Consider the following 18,062-nt stretch of genomic DNA (forward strand, 5'->3'; position numbering starts at 1 on the left):
CTTTGAAGCTAATGCGTAAGGGTTTATGGGTGTTTTTGGGGAAAATTAGACTTAACTTTCACCCATCTTAAATATTGGTCAGGTTTTTAAACTCAAACCTATTTCTAAACCCCAGAAACTCAATGAAATGCTACTTTAGGGAACATGCCCCAAGATACTAGGCCCGGTCGTATACACTCCTACCCAATGTTATTAAAACTGGATCGGTGATCTAACCGATGATGGCACTAGTTCAAGGTTCATTGGTTCAATCGTAGTTGAACCGTGTTCTAACTGGTATAGCTGCTATAAATTAAGTAATATTATTTTAAAATAAATATATAATCTATAAGGTAATATTGAATAAAAAAATACAATACCCATATAAGAATTAAGTAGTGTGCTATCAAAAGTTCCAAACCCTAAAATTACATCTTCCCTTTTTATCTTTTCCTCTGTGGCCGCACAACACAGCTTTCATACAAGGAGGAAAAATGCAGAAAAACACCCCTCACAAGAGAAGGCTTGCTTAATGTATTTTTTTCATCATTTTGGAACGTTCTATATACCGGTTCTCGGTTCAACCGGTTCAGCCGGCTCAACCAACACGCAGTTTCAGTAGATAGAAGTGATTCTTATTGATGAAAATCGATTCTAAGAGGCCTAAACTTGAAAGACATGAATCGAGGGTTGGGAACATGGGCTAATGGAGCTGTAGTTATCTTGGGTGGAGTATTCACACTGAACATAGCTTCTACTGCTACCCTCAAAGCGCTTCACTTCGCATCTGAGAAGAAACGGGTAAAGATAAGATTAGCTCAATTTGATTCTTCAATCGATTCTATTGGAAATTTTCAACTTGTGGTTTTGTATGCAGAAAAAAGTTGCGTTGCCGTGTTTGGTTTGTAGAGGGAAGGGATTCTACATATGCAAATTGTGCAATGGGAACGCCACCATTGCTTGGTCTCCGATGTATGACCCTATTGCAATTAACCCCTGCCTTTGTCCTACTTGCGAAGGCAACAGGTTAGCTCTCATTTCAGTTCTTTAAGGTTTATGATTTTCTGGGTTATTCTAGTTTTCTAATGGTTGCTAATGGATTTGCAGGGTTCAACGTTGTCTGAACTGTTTGGGAAAAGGCTATGATTGATAGTGCTGCATTTCTTATGATTATTGGTTAAGAACAATTGATTCTGAAGTTAGAATTAATTCTGTGAGTAGCTTGTAAGTTTTAGAATTGATTCTAATAATGAAAGAGAAGCTAATCCAAACATGCTATTTACTTCCCTGCAATTCTTATGATGATTATTGGTTAAGTGTATTTTATTGCATCTGAGAGCCTACACATCTCTGTCACATTTTATTTAGATTGAATTAACTTCCCTATAATCAGAACTAAGTAATAGTTCTATTCTATCATAGTGAATCTAAGCTCACTGAATCCATGGAGGAACATATCAACCCTTTTTCTATTTGGCTAGTGTAGCTCTGTCAATCACATTCGGGTGGCTATGGACTTGAAAATTACCTTTTGCCTATTAAAGTGGCTAAGTTTTTTCAGTAGCTAATAAAATGTAACTTTGAGTGAATTACTATTATCATGTTCTTCATGTTTTGTGTTTCTTGCGTGTACTTTCATCATCATAGGAACTACCAAGATATTCTTTCGCATTGTAGAATGGAATTAGTGTTGGGAGTTTTAATCTTGATTCCTATTCTGTCACAATTGTAATAGTGAAGAATCAATTTTATATTTGAGAGTTGAGGCAAATGAACAATTGCAATATAAAATTTTCAGGAAGAATCAAGACTGGGAAAACCAACAAGGTTGCAGATGCATAGTCACGATCTCATGAGCCATCTCTGCCAAGTTGTTTGATCCGTTCTATGCCACTTTTTTCATTCTCATAGCAACTTAAGCAAGACTTAGCTCTTTTCTTTTTTCCGGTGAAAAGACAGACTTAGCTTTGATTGAATGAACCATTTCAGTAGTTAGAACTTAGAAGATATTGGGTCTCACTCTGATTGAATGGAGTGTTGTTATACAGGGAAGATTTGGGTAAACAAGATAAAAACATGATTCCTCACTTTTATGAAGAGTTCCATAGAACTTCCATCGTGGGCCACATTGGTACAGTCAAGACTTGAACAGATTTCGTTCCTTGACAAAAATAAACTGATTTCATTCACTAACTCTTGTTTGGGGAAGTATGCATCAAGTCATCCAACTTTTGTGATTGAGTTTCGTTTTTTTTTTCAAGAGAGTTGTGATCAAAGTATGAAAGCTGCCCAACAACACTTGCATAAGAAGGGAATAAATCCCTTAAAAGAGCAATTATACAATGCTTAAACCTATAACATTACGACTCATAGCATGTTTGCTCATGCACAACACAAACATAACAGATTGTTCAAAAATATATGGGCTTGGAAGGGACCTCAGAGAGCTAGATTACTTCTGTGGAAGATTGCTAATGATGCTCTCTTGACTATTTTTCAAAGGAAGCATAGGCATTTATCTGTTAAGGATCAATGCCAAATCTGCATGAATGGGTCGGAATCTATGTTACATGTTATGTGACTACGATTTTGCTGCCAGAATTTGGAGGAAACTCATAATCCCCTCTGCTTCTGTTTGGCCATACTTTTTTACCCAAACTCGATTCTGCTATGCCACCTGCCTTGCTTTTCGCCTATTAGGTGGCTGCCCCCTGCTGAAAATTAGTTCAAATTAAATCTTGCTGGTGCTTTCAGCTCTGCTGCCAATTTTGCTAGCTCTGTTGTTATATAGTTCGAGATCATATACACGAAGGCAATTGGCTTATGCTCTGCTTTACATGCTGAATTATGGGCTACACTTATGGGACTTAAGATTCTTGTTGAAAGAGAATTTAAAGAAAATAATAGTGGAATCTGACTCAGTTTGTGCTATTAGATTCTTGCAGACGGGGGTGTAAGCAAACACAACCTTGTGCCAATCTGGTTAAGCAAATCAGAGATCAAGTGCCTCCATGGGAAGCTGTTGTGTGGTCTCACGTTTAGGGCAAGCAATTATGTTGCTGATGCTTTGGCTAATCATGGCCTCAATTTAGGTGGTACAGTAGGATTTATGATTGTTTTTCATCCTTTTGTTCTCTTCAGTTCAGTTTTGATAATGCCTTAATAACTATATACAAAAGAGGCTAGTAGTTTGTTTGGGCTGGTTGACCAACATCCTGCATGTTGGATAACATCCTGCATGTTGGATAGCGTTCGAAACGGGGCGCTGACAGCTAAGCTATAATGAAAAACGTTGCGCCCTCATTAAAATTGGTTGGCCAATATCCTGCCTGCTGCTTTCCTTCGTCACCACCTTTCCATGGTGGATGCCTCTGTTTGCGACTTGACTGTAGCTGACGCTTGTATGGAATCTACAGAGGTCTCTCTGTCATCCATGTTCCCATAGATGTTTATTTGACCCCATTTGTATTGTTGAAGCTGTGATGAACTTCCTTGTTTATAGCACAAGTTACAATTCCGGCGGAGCCAATTGAGTTGTTTATATGAGAGCGTTGTTCAAAAGGATATATTCTTTTTTCGCTCATAAGTCACTTAGTCTCTCTGGTTTTTGGTTTCTAGGGGACTACTTTCGGGCCTTTAGGGTTTTGCATCATGTTTTTATGTTGTTTATGTCAGCTTGAGTGTGCATGTCTGTTCTTTCATTTTCTCATGTGTATGTGCATTGTGGAAGCACTCATAGAGATTTATTCTCGCATGTTGTAAGTGTCGTTTGATAACCCTATGGGCTTTTATTCTATACATCTTTGACAAAAAAAATGATGATGAGATAAATTTTTAAATTGAAATTTGTTTAAGGGTTTTTATATAATTAAACATGTAAAATAAATTATACTTCAACATTAGTTAAAGGAATAATATTTAACTAGTGTTTTTTACCCGCGCGTTGCACGGGAAATATGTCTATTGTATTTGATACATTAATTAATACTTTGATTATTAAAAATATATTAAACAACGAATGAAATAGAAAAATCAGAATTGATGAGTAAAGTGGAGATAAAGACTTCTCTTCTAAGCCCGATTGAGACCAAGAGGAACTCGTTTCACATTCTTCGTAAATATGAAGACGATAACACAAATCATAGATATAAGGAATTATCAACATATTAATCTTAAAAAAAATTAATGTGATAGTAGCACAAATCAGGATTGCGTAAGATATATCATAAAGTATAACATTATTGCGTTTATTCCAACTAAGTAGGGATGACAATGGGTAGGTACTATAGTACCATCTCCATACCCGCGTTTTTAAAAATTACATGTACTCGTCTCCATACTCACGTGGGTAGCAACTCGAACCTCCCCACCTTTAGACAATTCAATGTCATTACAGGAAGTTATCCATCTTTGCAAAAATCTAAATCTATGGATAATAATGGGTCTCAAAATCATAGGGTACCCGCAAAAAATACTCACTATGGGTATGGTAAAAAACCGCTAAATGGGTATGAGGTTGAGTATAGATAATTACCCGCAAAAAATAGTGAGTATGGGTGCGGGTATGGGCACTAAGTACCCAACCGGCTCATATCCGCACACATATATTATTATTATTATTATTATTATTATTATTATTATTATTATTATTATTACTATTATTTGGGAATATATTAAAAAATTAACTTAAGCTATAGCTTTCAAACTCACTCTTTTTAAAATAAAGTTTGGGATATATTAATTAATACTCTAAAAATAAATAATAAATAAATTAAGATAAAATCAAGAAATAAACCACCTAAATCCTAATCAAATCTAAAATTTAAAAATGTATTTTTTTTACTCTAAAAATAAATCAAAAATAAATTAAGATAAAATCAAGAAATATACAATATAAATCCTTATCAAATCTAAAATTTTAAAATGTATTTTTTTTATGAGAATTAATCTGAGAATGACACGTGTTATTTTTTTTTCCAATTAGTGAATATTCTGCACCCTAGAATATTTTCTTTTCCTCAATCCTTTTGCTTTTGATTAAGAAGAGAAAAGCAGGAATCCTTGAAGCATATGACATCTTACAATTAGTTGAAGAACAAAATCAATTCATGAAGAAGATTGAAACAGAAACCCAAAATGAAGTCTTGAAGAATAAAATACCCTCTTTCACCAATTTGAAAGGACTGTGGTGAAAGAATTGTATTTAGTGTATTTGTGAATCTTGGGGTGGAACCCTTGTGAAACAAAAAATCAAAGGCACATTTCAGTCAAGAGAAACAAAAAATAGTGTATTGCCCCATATGTGCGCACCCCAACAAATTATCTATATATGTGAGAAAAAAAAAATAATTCTCCCACCCAAGAATATTTTCTTTTCCTCAATCCTTTTGCTTTTGATTAAGAAGAGAAAAGCAGGAATCCTTGAAGCATATGACATCTTACAATTAGTTGAATAACAAAATCAATTCATGAAGAAGATTGAAACAGAAACCCAAAATGAAGTCTTGAAGAATAAAATACCCTCTTTCACCAATTTGAAAGGACTGTGGTGAAAGAATTGTATTTAGTGTATTTGTGAATCTTGGGGTGGAACCCTTGTGAAACAAAAAATCAAAGGCACATTTCAGTCAAGAGAAACAAAAAATAGTGTATTGCCCCATATGTGCGCACCCCAACAAATTATCTATATATGTGAGAAAAAAACAAAATAATTCTCCCACCCAAAATAATTGTGGTTACTTCACCAATAAACTTATACTATCAATCAATTTAAATTGAACTTAAGGAAATATATAGAGTAAAGTAAGATAAGTCACCCAATTGGCATACTAAAACATGAGTATATGCAAAACTAATGAGTTTGAGGAAAACATGAACCAACCTTAAGAATGGGCTAAACATACTCATTAAGTTGTTCATCAATTTGACTGACATGTGCATCATTAAAAAAAAATAGTAAGTTGTGCATCATTCACATACAGTGCAAATAGTATGCTTATACACACAGCTCAAACATGAAGAATAAAAACAGGCAAAATTTGAGAAATAAATATAAATTCAGGCTATCCTAAGTTTCGTAAATTTCTATAAATTATACCAAAATATGGTTTAGAATAGTTTCACACGCATGGATTTCTACAAACTATACTAAAATCTGGTTTAAAAAAATACAAAAGCGGAAGAAGAATAATAGAAAAAACATTACATCAGAATCAAAACATTACGTCTTCAACAAAGATTCGTCAAAGGGTCTATGCAAAAATTTGTAAACTTTTGGATCAAAACACACAAAATATGTGAAATTTAAGAATCCAGGATTGAATTACGAACAAAGGATAAACTGAAATGACACAAATCATCAATCACAGCATGATAAACTCTTCTTCACGTAACATCATCTTACGGCATACCTCTGTCCTGATCGTGACATGTGGCAGAGGTAGAAATAACAGCTATCAAATCTCTGCGTGTCCATGGTAGCTTTGTGGACCCTCAGCACCAAATCAACTCCATTTTCTTAGAATTAGCATTAAATAAATAATAAGATAAATTAAGATAAAATCAAGAAATAAACAACATAAATCCTAATCAAATCTAAACTTTAAAAAGGTATTAAATAAAGATAGATAAAAACTACCAAAATCTAACAAATCACAATAAAAAACTCATAAAATCCTGAATTCAATAAAAATATGAAAATTCAATAAAAATACCATAAAAATTCATTTATACTCTAAAAGTAACTCAAAAATAAAATAAAATATTTCATGAAATTAAAATAAAAAATAAACAATAAATAAGGATAGATAAAAACTATCAAAATCTAGCAAATCACAATAAAAACTCATAAAATCCTGCATTAATTAAAAATCCGAAAATTCAATAAAAATTAATTATTATACTCTATAAATAAATTTAAAATAAAATAAAATATTTCCTGGAAGTAAAATTAAATAAATAATAAGATAAAATTAAGAAATAAACAACATAAATCCTAATCAAATCTAAAATTTAAAAAGGTACTAAATAAAGATAGATAACAACTACCAAGTCTAGCAAATCACAATAAAAACTCATAATATCCTGAATTAATTAAAAATCTGAAAATTTAAGAAAAATTAATTAATATACCCTAAAAGTAAATCGAAAATAAAATAAAGTATTTCCTGGATTTAAAATAAAATAAATAATAAGATAAATTAAAATAAAATTAAGAAATAAACAACCTAAATCCCAATCAAATCTAATATTAAAAAATGTATTAAATAAAGATACATAAAAACTAACAAAATCTAGCAAATCACAATAAAAACTCATAAAATCCCGAATTAATTAAAAATTCGAAAATTCAATAAAAATTATTCAATATATTCTAAAAATAAATTTAAAATAAATTAAAAGACCAAATCTTATCTTTTAAAATAATATCAATCAATTATTTTAGAATATATAAAATTAAAACATATATCAATTGAAAATTATATCTTCTAAAATAATATCAATTAATTAGGTTAGAATATATAAAATTAAAACATATATCAATTGAAAATTATATCCTCTAACAAATTGACACGTGGAATAATTTTTATGAGAATTAATCTGGTGCTGACACGTCACTAAGAATTAATCTGGTGCTGACACGTCACTATGGAAGTTCTTCTTTTCTAATATATATATATATTGATATATTGATTAAGTTTAAAATTTTCAAATTAATTTGAAAATATTTATGATAAAATACGGTACATCGGAAAGATATGATAAAATACATTAATTACTAGTAAATATTTAATTTTTTTATTTCAAAAATATTCTATAATAAAATGAGTAAATGATAATAACTTCAGAAAAAACTCAATAAATATATATTAATTAAAATTTTCAACTCTTATAATAAAAAATTTTTGAGTTATGAATTTTCAGCATACTTCCAGGCTTAGATTATTTCCTCTTGAAGGATAGGCTAGCCTTGCATTAGTCTTCCTATTTTTGCTTTTGTCTTTTGTTTATTTTTCGGTGAACCAATTTTTTTTTATATTTGTAGTTATTATGTATTAAAATTATTTGAAATTTAATTATTAACTATAAATTAAAATACTTGATGCGGAAAAAAACAAGTTTTATTTTCATTTAATTTTCTTTATGTGATATTTAGTTTATATCTTCAAATTTTTAAATGCTAATTTTTTTTTCCAAAGAATGTTAAATTTATGTTATCTCAATTAATAATTATAATTAATTTAATTTATATCGTTAAGTGTTTCAATTAGTAAATATGAATGTTTTTATACGTGATTATAATGTATAGTTAAAATATTAAATTTGAAAATTAATTCATGAAAATGATAATGATCAATAATAACTTGAGATCAAATATTTGAAAATATTTAAATAGCTATATGTTATTTTTTTTCGACAAAGCTATATTGTATTAAACACTAACAAGTCTTTTCCGATGTACAAAAAAAAACACTAACAAGGAAGTTGTAATAAAAAAATCACGATCAAGTAAATGAGAAATGGTTTTATATAATGATAAAATAGTATTTAAATTAATTGTTAATAGTTTTAGCTATTAATTAATTTATTAACTATTTTAGAATAATAATTTATCAAATATTAAATATTAGTAATTATCTCTTTAATTTCACACACATATAAATATACATATTAATTATGATTATTAAGGTACTAATATTGATACATTTTTGTTTATTTCAAACATAAATGCACTATGTATCAATTATTGTTGAATTCATACTATAAATTGGAACAATGTTAGCAATTCATTTCAGAGAGAAAAAAATTTCATTTCAAGAGTAAAATTATTGTTAAATGGCCTTTCACGTTTGTCAACATTTTCTCATCGCAATTCTACTCATTGTTTTGGCAATATTTACAAGTAAGAAGAATTAAGTGATTTTCATATTTTACGTCTGATTTCAATATAATCAACAAATAAATTGATGAAGTATACTTTCATACTCAAATCAATACTACCTTCTATTTCTTATGGTATTAGTATTGAAAATATGAAATTTTACATACGAAAGGAAGGAAATATATGTATAAATTTGTGATTGTTGTTACAGGTCCAACAATAGGATCAAAACATGTGAGCTCGTGCACAAAACCTTGCTACACCTTGGAAAAGTGCAACTTAGACTGTGTTACGCGAGAATATGCTAAGGGCGATTGTTACCCATCTCGTGCATCACCTACTTTTGCGATATGTTGTTGTGAAACATAAATGATTTATATATTGTACATCGTAAGAAAAAATATATTGCACCACGTAATAATTGATGAAGCTAATAAATAAAAATACGCATGAAAAAGCTTGGTTATGATGGGAGTTTACAATAGTTTTTATTATAGACATGCAATTTATTTTTGTTGAGCACATATTTATTCTCTATGAAAGACAACCTTGATCGAGTTAAGAACATCTCAATTAAGTACATTTAAATTTCATTTAAATTTCGAAACAAATAGACATTTACATTTACTTTAGTAGTATTGAATTTTTTTTTGTCTTCCACGGCCGTAAACACATTCGGGAAACTACGACATTGTCTCCCCAATTTTAATGGGTGTTCTCACCCTTTCAATGACCTAACTTTCCTACCATTAGACCTATACCATGTTGGTTGAAATATACAAGTTTAAACACGAAAAATTAACTAAATGCTACAAATACATTATGTTTTTTGAAAGTTAAAATATATTAATTACAAACACATTATTATATGAGATAAACAAATTTTTCCTCTTGTAACCAAAAAAATATGAGATAAACAAACATTAAAATATTTCTAACAAAGGTTAGGACCAAAAACTTAATTTAGCCAAATATTTAAGACTTCAAGCCATTTATTATCATGACACATGTAAAAACTCAAATAAATTTGGGCTTAAACATATTTAATTTCAAACCTTTATAAAATATACTCATTTTGATTGTAGTCTATTTATTTCAAAATGTCCCATTTTCAAATAGAGTGACTTTGATCCTTATTGTTGACTCTGTTTGCAAAGAACGCTACATGACTAACAATTGGTGACAACATACGAGACATACAAATTTGTGAAGTTTCAATTTTAGAGGGGGATTAACGTAAACACAAACTTTTACTATTTTTTTGAAAGGAACGTAAGCACAAACATCTTACTTTTATTCTTTTTTTGTTCAATAAACATCCTACTAAAAGCCACAACATCTAAGTGTTAGGTGGGTCACCAACCAAGTCAGCCCACCTTGTCTTAAAAAAAATGTGATTAAAGAATGCAAAGCTATGTAGGCCGTAGCCCATATTTTTAGTTTCCAAATGTGAGAGCATTTTGACCAAAAAAAAAGTGAGAGCATAAAAACGGGTTAACTATTGAGAAAAAAAAACCGGGATATGATTCTCATAAAGAAAAATGTTCTTTAACACCATATTTTCATTACTCTCTTCATTAGTTGAAATTTTACATCAGAAATTGGGTTTCAATTTAAGGGTAATCATGTATTTTAACCATGAATAAGAAAATGTAGAAAAGAGAGTATTCAAGTGAGTGTTGCTATAGCACTCCTAAAAAAAGAAAGAAGATGTTGTGCGGCACGATGAAATCCTATACTATATACTATTTTCGAAATAAAAAATTGGAAACTCCGACAAGTGTCACCCTCTCGATTTATGTCTTTTTTCATAAATTTTGTCTCTCATACTATAATAAGTATTTAAATGATGTCATATTTATATTTTTTAATTCTTTAATAATTTAAATATTAAATAACTCCATATTTCTGAAAATAATTAATTTATTAATATTGCATTTAATAGTTATTAATTACATTAGAATAATTAACAAAGTCAATTGTGACTTTTTTCAAATGTGTGAATATATGTGAATGTGATATTGTTTATACCATGCTAAATTGTATTCGACCAATTAAACAATTTGGGTATCTCGAATGAAAGTTTTATATTCAAGATTTGTATGAACCCACTGAAAGTGATGGTACCAAACCAGTAGATAACTCTCATGCATAATGGACGAAGGCAAACAAGAAAACTAGTAGTATGTTTAGACAATAGATAAACCATAGCATTTTTATCATGTATCTAGTGAAATTAATGCCCTCAATTTGTGGAAGAAATCGAAGGAGATGTTTGAGTAAAAAAAAGCACAAAACAAGATATTCTTGTTCAGGGACTGATAAATCTAGAGTACAAGGATGGTTCTTCGGTGGCTGAGATTGAGATTGTGTTACTTGATTATATACTCCCATTTTTGTAGCTTAGCTCATTGCCCAATAGTTGGGAAACACTGGTGATATTTCTGAGTAACTCCATTAATGGGAAGATGAACTTTAGTACTGCAAAAAGAACTCTCCTAAATGAAGAAATCGAAAGGAAGAGACACAATATGGCTACTCCATCGACTCACACAAAAGCCTTGGCTGTGAAGTCACATGGAGAATCCAACATACAAATTTTCATAAATCTGATGATTGAAGCAAGTCAAGGTCCATAAAAGACATCAAGTGCTTCCATTGCAATATAATGACACATGTGAAGAGAGAGTGCAAGTTTCTTAAGCTGGAGAAATCAAGGAAAGAGTACATAATAAGAAAGAAGGCAAAGATATTGTTGCAGTTATATCTGATGGTGATTTTGTCATTGTTTATGAAAACAATTATGTTAATCTCATATGCCATAATTATAAATGGCTTGTTGATTTTTCTGTCACTTGTCATGTTACACACTATCACGAGTATTTTATAAGGCTTTGGGAGGTGAAGATGAAAAATCAAGGGGTAAGCAATGTTGTTTTCATTGGAGATATATGGTTAGAAACTAGATGCAAGCTACACTAGAAAAATTTCATGCACATTACTAACATGCTTCTCAGCTTGATTTCAGTAGATGGACTTATGATGATGGTTATCATAATGTCTTTGGTGGTAAATGGAAGTACATCAAAGGGCCTTTAGTGGTAGCAAAGCGAGCGAATAAAAGTATTCTTTATTAAACTTCGATAAAATTGTATGTACCTCATTGAATGCAATTGAGGATCTCTCTTAGAGCTATGACATAAGTGACTCAACCACTTGAGTGAAGAGATTTCACACTCTCGCCAGAGAAAATATCATTCTGGTTAAAGGCACATCTCTTACTTTCTCCCGTTGCAATTTTGGTAAACAACATAGATTTTATTTCCGCATTTATTATCCTTACAAGAGGTCACATATCTTGAATTTAGTTCGCACTGATGTTTAATACTATGAATGTTAAATCTCTTAGTGGACACACTTATTTTGTTAACATTTATTGACTATTACTCTAGAACAATGTGAGATTTTGTTTTGAAAATCCAAAGACCAGACACTTGTCGAGTTGTCGTGTTCAAACACTTACATGCAAGTGTTGAAAGAGAAACATGTAAATTGTTGAAGTGTGTAAGAGCGTATATACATGGTGAATACATGGATCATAGAGAACAAGTCATAGAAATTTCATCCAAACAAAACACTAGCACGTATTGTATGGGCACAAAGAGTAAATCTCCAAAAACAAAACATACAGAGGAGAATGCATCAAAATCACATAAGATCATTTGGAACCCAAATTAGAGGATTGGAGAAGAGAGATCGATACTTAGCAAAAGAGTGAAGTGGTTAGGGTTTAAGTAGAAGAAAGAGTCACGAACCAGGTGAATAACCGCGATGAAGACTTCTCAAAGTCACGAGGTGAATCACTATGAATGAAGACTTCTCAGAGTTACAAACCAGGTGGATTGCTGCGATGGAGATTCCAAGGTCACGATGAAGAATGAGGTCAAACCAGAACATTTGAGACGAAGAGGATCAAAAAGAGAAAGTGGACGAACCAGAAGAGTGAGATCGAACCAGAACCAGAACCAGGTGAATCGATGTGATGGAGCTTCAAAAATCACGATGAAGAGTAAGACGAAGGGGCTTGAACGGAGAAAGAGGGCGAAGAAGCTCCAACCGAGAGAAAGGACGAAGATATCTGAATCGCGATAGATATCCACACAGAGAGATCAGACAACGCGTGGGTTTAGATTTGAGAATGAAAGTAAAATATGCACACGAGTTAGGGTTTGGGTTTGACAATTAATTAAAGTAAATGTGCAAAACATAACTTTAAATTGCCACTATCTTATAAAAACCGCCACAATGGTTTTTTCATTTTGGCGGTTGGCAAAACGCCATTTTGTACATGATATAATGGCGGTTTCAGTAAACTGTCGTAATACAACCGCTGTTAATTTCCTGAATATTTGTAGTGCTATTTGAGCATTACTAGAAGGAACATGAAGTCAAGCTTGATAAGACAGTTCCACTGAAGATATTGACAAGAATGATAAGTTGAAACAAGTTTTTCATAAGTACATTGGTGTTGAGGTAGAGCCTTCTACCAGGTTCACATATAACGAAGGAGATGTCAATGTAGATGTGGACAAATAAGTTGGTGTTCTTGAGCCCAGTTAATGAACAAGTCAAGTCAATTCCACCAGAACAATCTCTAGAGGCTTGAGTGAGATGATCCACCAGAGAGCACCATCCTTCACGGGGATATCCTCCACATGAATAAGTGATGCCCACTAGCAAGGGAGATCCATAAAACTTTGAAGAAGCTATGTCGACGTCACATGAGGAAAAGGATAAATGGTACACAGTGATATGCAAGAAGAGATTGTAAATCCTTGCATGACAACCACACATTTGAGCTAGTGAAACTACCTCATGAGAATAAAGCACTCAAGAACAAATAAATGTTTAGAATGAAATAAAAACAAAATATCACACTGCAAGGTATAAGGCAAGGTGATTATGAAAAGCTTCGGTTAGAAGAAAAGTATTGACTTTTGAAGAAATTTTCATTGTGGTCAACTTGATCTTCAATTTGAGTTGTACTTAGTTTGGTGGTCAATTTGAATTTGGAGGTTGAGCAACTTGATGTTGTAAGACCCAAGTTTTTAAGCTTAGAATAAGGGGAAGAGATTTCCATTTACGATTAGGCTTGATGTATCGTGAAAGGAAACCTGAACAAGAGTTTACCAAATGAAATAAATTTATGAAGGAGAAAGTTCAGGAAAAGTCTGAGTTTCGTATTGAAGTCGATAAAAGTTATAGCACGATCGTTATACGCTTAAACCTAGGTCAGAAACCCTAGTATATAGCTAATTTTCACTTTTAGGCACGACGGAAGTTAATTCCAAAAATCTTCAGAGAAATGTTAGAACTTCTCTTTTTCCATATATCACAATCGTTTCGAGGCGAAACTCTAGGATCTACGAACGTCCGATTCCAATCATCGGAAGTTTGCCGAAACCGAATCCCTGGTATTTCAAAACCCTAGAATTTCTCGACAATGAAGACTTTTTTCTATTCAGAGCTTCAAATGAATATTCCACACGCGTACACCCATTTCTCTTGATGATTTCAATCTTTCTTCAGAAGGAAGTTTTCTATTCCGACATTCGATGCAAAAAGCAACTTATCGGGTAAAATAGTTTTATACCGACTATGCATTAGTTGCCAAAAATACAAGGAGACCTCTTTATGGTTTTGGAATTCTTTTGCCAAAACATATCTATTAATTCACGGAGAATGACGCCGGAAAAATCAGATTCGCGAAACTTTCATTTTCCCGCGATTTGCCATCTTCTATATATAGCAAGCAAGTGAGAAGAAATCACAAAACTCCACCATTTTCTACCCACCAAGGCCGCGAGTTTGAGAGGAGAGGAGGAGAAGAAGATTTTGTTCAATCCTTGCTTGATCGTTGATTAATCAGTTGCTGCTTCAAGGTTTCGAGGTATAGTCGCTAATCCTTACCTCTGATCGCTTTTTCCATAGCTTTTCTGTAGAGTTTTCTGAGCGGATAGTTTATGGGTTTTTGCAAAACTATCCTGAATCTTTCATTTCTGATTCTAAACCTCTTCTATATGTGCCCAAGATCACTTCTGCCGGATTAGATTTTCCGTTATGTCGCCGGAATTCCGCCGGAATCAATTTTAGCCTTAAATACCCATTTTTGGAGTTTTTGAGGTAAAGCTTCAACCTTTAGGCTAAAAACTATCGCCTTAGTTTAGTGTTAGTAGGATTAGTTGTCATAAACGTCGTTAGTAACGTCCCTGCAAAATTTGGTTTTTGGGATTTCAGTTTTGAAATTTCTAAGTTAAAAATCATGACCAAAATACCCCTGCGACAGTTTTCGATCCGATAATTTTTCCGAGTTCAGAATACCCTTAGTTACGGCTAATGATAGCATAGGAACCAAGTTTGATCGAAGAAAAATCGAGCCCCATAATTACCTAAAGTGGCCGAGCCCTATTAAGGGGGAGGAGGAAAATTTCCTTTTCCGAAAACTTGTCTTTCGCGCTAGATTATCGTACCTTAGAGTATAGATTACTTCGTGTAACCTTAGTAAGTATCGATAGCTTAGTTCTCGATAGATTCTGATAGTATTTCTGTGACTTTGCTTTAAAGGAACTTTTGAGGAATTTCCTGAGGAGCAACGCTTTGCTTGTGAGGAAGAGTTAGAAGATAATCCTGGAGAATCTGCAGGTGAGGGCTTCTCACTGAATCTCTAGTTAATGCTTAGGGTCGATGTTTCGACATTGTTTACTGTTTATGCACTGGAATTGTGTGTGATTGGAAAATGTTTTCTGAGGCTTCGGCTGACAATGTAGATGATTCATCTACTAAATGTTTTTGAGATTGTCTTACATGCTATGTGCTATGTGGGTAATCTAGGATGTGTGGTGCATGCTTTATATGCTAAGTGCTAAGTGTTTATGATGCGATTTATTGATATATGACATGTTGTTGATTGTGATGATTTAAATGTGTTCTGTACTGGAATCTGAGATTCTGAATGGTGAGAATAGCGGGCAGGTCATGCCGATTTTATTTTGAGAGTTTTGAGAAAGTTTGATAGGACGAACGAGGTTCGGGCCTTAATTTTGTTTAGTGGATCGAGACATCCTCTGGAAGCGACTTGGGATTGGGAGATCCTGCAATTGTATAAGACTTGCGATAAGACGAAATGGAATCTATTTTATAAAGAAAATTCATAAGACCTTAAATAACCTCAAAATCTTTAAGTAATGATAACAACCTCGAAGGAAGGCATTGGAAGTCCAGTCATAGTTTTGGAAAAACGAGGAGTGTCGTCGGATCCAAGTGTTGAGGAGTTTGGTAAGTTCTGAGTATGTTGGTACTCCTTCGCTCGTTGAGCAGTTTGTTAGCCATCCAAGGGATGAGCCGAGAAGCTTCACTGAGGCGTGAGACCTTGTGAATGCGTGATACTCCACTGAGGCGTGAGACCTTGTGGAAAGCATGGACCTTCACTGAGGCGTGAGACCTCGTGAACAACATGAAGCTTCACTGAGGCGTGAGACCTTGTGAATGCGGGATACTCCACTGAGGCGTGAGACCTTGTGGAAAGCATGGAACTCCACTGAGGCGTGAGACCTTGTGAGAGCATGAAACTTCACTGAAGCGTGAGACTTCGTGAGAGCATTGATGACCCGAAGAGTCATCGTGAGTGGTTGCACTCATTTTATGATTATTGTATTTTGTCGCAGAATCGACTTTACCTTAGGGTAAGCTTTTAGAGACATTAATTTAGCTAGAACACGTGGCGACGTGTCGAGTGAGGCCGGAGACGTTGTTTGGCTAATCACTGCATTGCATGCACTCATTAAGTGGTTTAAACACGGCGAGATACCGGACCACGGCGGATTCCAAAATGGTTATAAGACCGGGATTTCCGCGTAAGAGCGCTGCTAGGTGACTCTTAGTAGCAGACCGAATGGCAGGCCTTCGGGTTTTATGCTGATCTGGCTACCTTTGTGTGGTGTAAGAGGCACGCGGGCAGAAATGGTCCCACCGTTGCTGGTGCTAGGATTGATCCGTTTGATGCCCATCCGTTCCGGATTGCATATTGGTTGACTGGGTTAACCTGCATATCATTTCATGCAACATGCATACTGACATAGTTGATGAGTGTGTTTGATACTTGTTAGTTCTACTTGATGCATGTTAACTGTGATTTACAGTCGTTATATTCTTTGTGGAAATATGCAACCCTAGGATGTTATCCCTAGTTATAAGCCTAAGTGGCTATTATCTTATTTATATTTATTGGTGCTATTATTTACATAATTCTTCGGAGTTGACCCTCGCGTCTTCTGTGTGTGCTTTGGCGAACAAACGCCCTTTGTCAGATGTCTTTGGCGGGCTGATTCATGATGGTTCATCCTTCGGGAGGAACTAGGGTTGAGATGCGGGAACTGGAGCGTATCGCGGTAGCGAGAGGAGGACGGATGGTGTACATAGACTAGGTCGTTCTGGATTCAGATTCGGGCGACGATCATGCTAGCATGTAGGTTTTAGTGCTGGTGTGAGCTCCTCGAGATGGGATCAGTGTAGGAGTAGAGTCTTAGCTCTGAACATCATTTGTTTTCTTTGGGGACAGGGTAGTTTCCCACCTATAGCTTTTTGTGTGGTTCTTTACGAGAATCACAGAGAGTTGGTTGGACTTAGGAGGTCTTGCTTAAGGCCGATGGGCCAGCTTATTCTCTGTTTTGAGGGATGGTGTTGCGGACACTTGACCTTTCTTGTGGATTGTACCTTTTGCCTTCGGGCGTTACACTTTTCTTTCCGTCACTGGAGGTTTACTCGTGACGAGGTTACTACTACAGCGGGGGCTGTTTATATATTGTATATTAGTTCTGATTATTGTTATTGTTGGGTTTTATTTAATTCAGTCTTGTCTTAGTTATTATCGAAAAAAAAATATTTCACGTTTTTCCGCATTAAGTTTACTTTTGGTTACTAAAGTGACGCCACCGAAATCGGGGTGTTACAGATGTGAACGTCAATTTTTTCCATGATGATTTGAAGGTAGAAATTTACATGGAGCAGACGAAAGGTTTTACAATCAAATGAAAAGAAAAGCGTATGCAGATTTAAGAATCTTAATAATATATAAAGCTCATCCACCAAAGTGGACCATATTGCTTTTTAAATAACACATGTATTTTTCTAATTGGTTTTCCCT

General features: G+C 33.5%; 1 protein-coding gene across 1 annotated transcript; it reads left to right on the forward strand.

The window, feature by feature from the left end:
* The first annotated feature begins 412 nt into the window (after positions 1 to 412).
* Positions 413 to 1,265, forward strand: LOC130713499 (protein BUNDLE SHEATH DEFECTIVE 2, chloroplastic). Its single transcript, XM_057563263.1, has 3 exons — positions 413 to 780; positions 857 to 1,005; positions 1,087 to 1,265. The coding sequence occupies exons 1-3, from the start codon at positions 658 to 660 to the stop codon at positions 1,127 to 1,129; spliced, it is 315 nt and encodes a 104-aa protein (XP_057419246.1). The 5' UTR covers positions 413 to 657; the 3' UTR covers positions 1,130 to 1,265.
* The last annotated feature ends 16,797 nt before the right edge of the window (positions 1,266 to 18,062 follow it).

The sequence above is a fragment of the Lotus japonicus genome, chromosome 4, assembly GCF_012489685.1.
Source record: "Lotus japonicus ecotype B-129 chromosome 4, LjGifu_v1.2".
Taxonomy (NCBI): Eukaryota; Viridiplantae; Streptophyta; class Magnoliopsida; order Fabales; family Fabaceae; genus Lotus; species Lotus japonicus.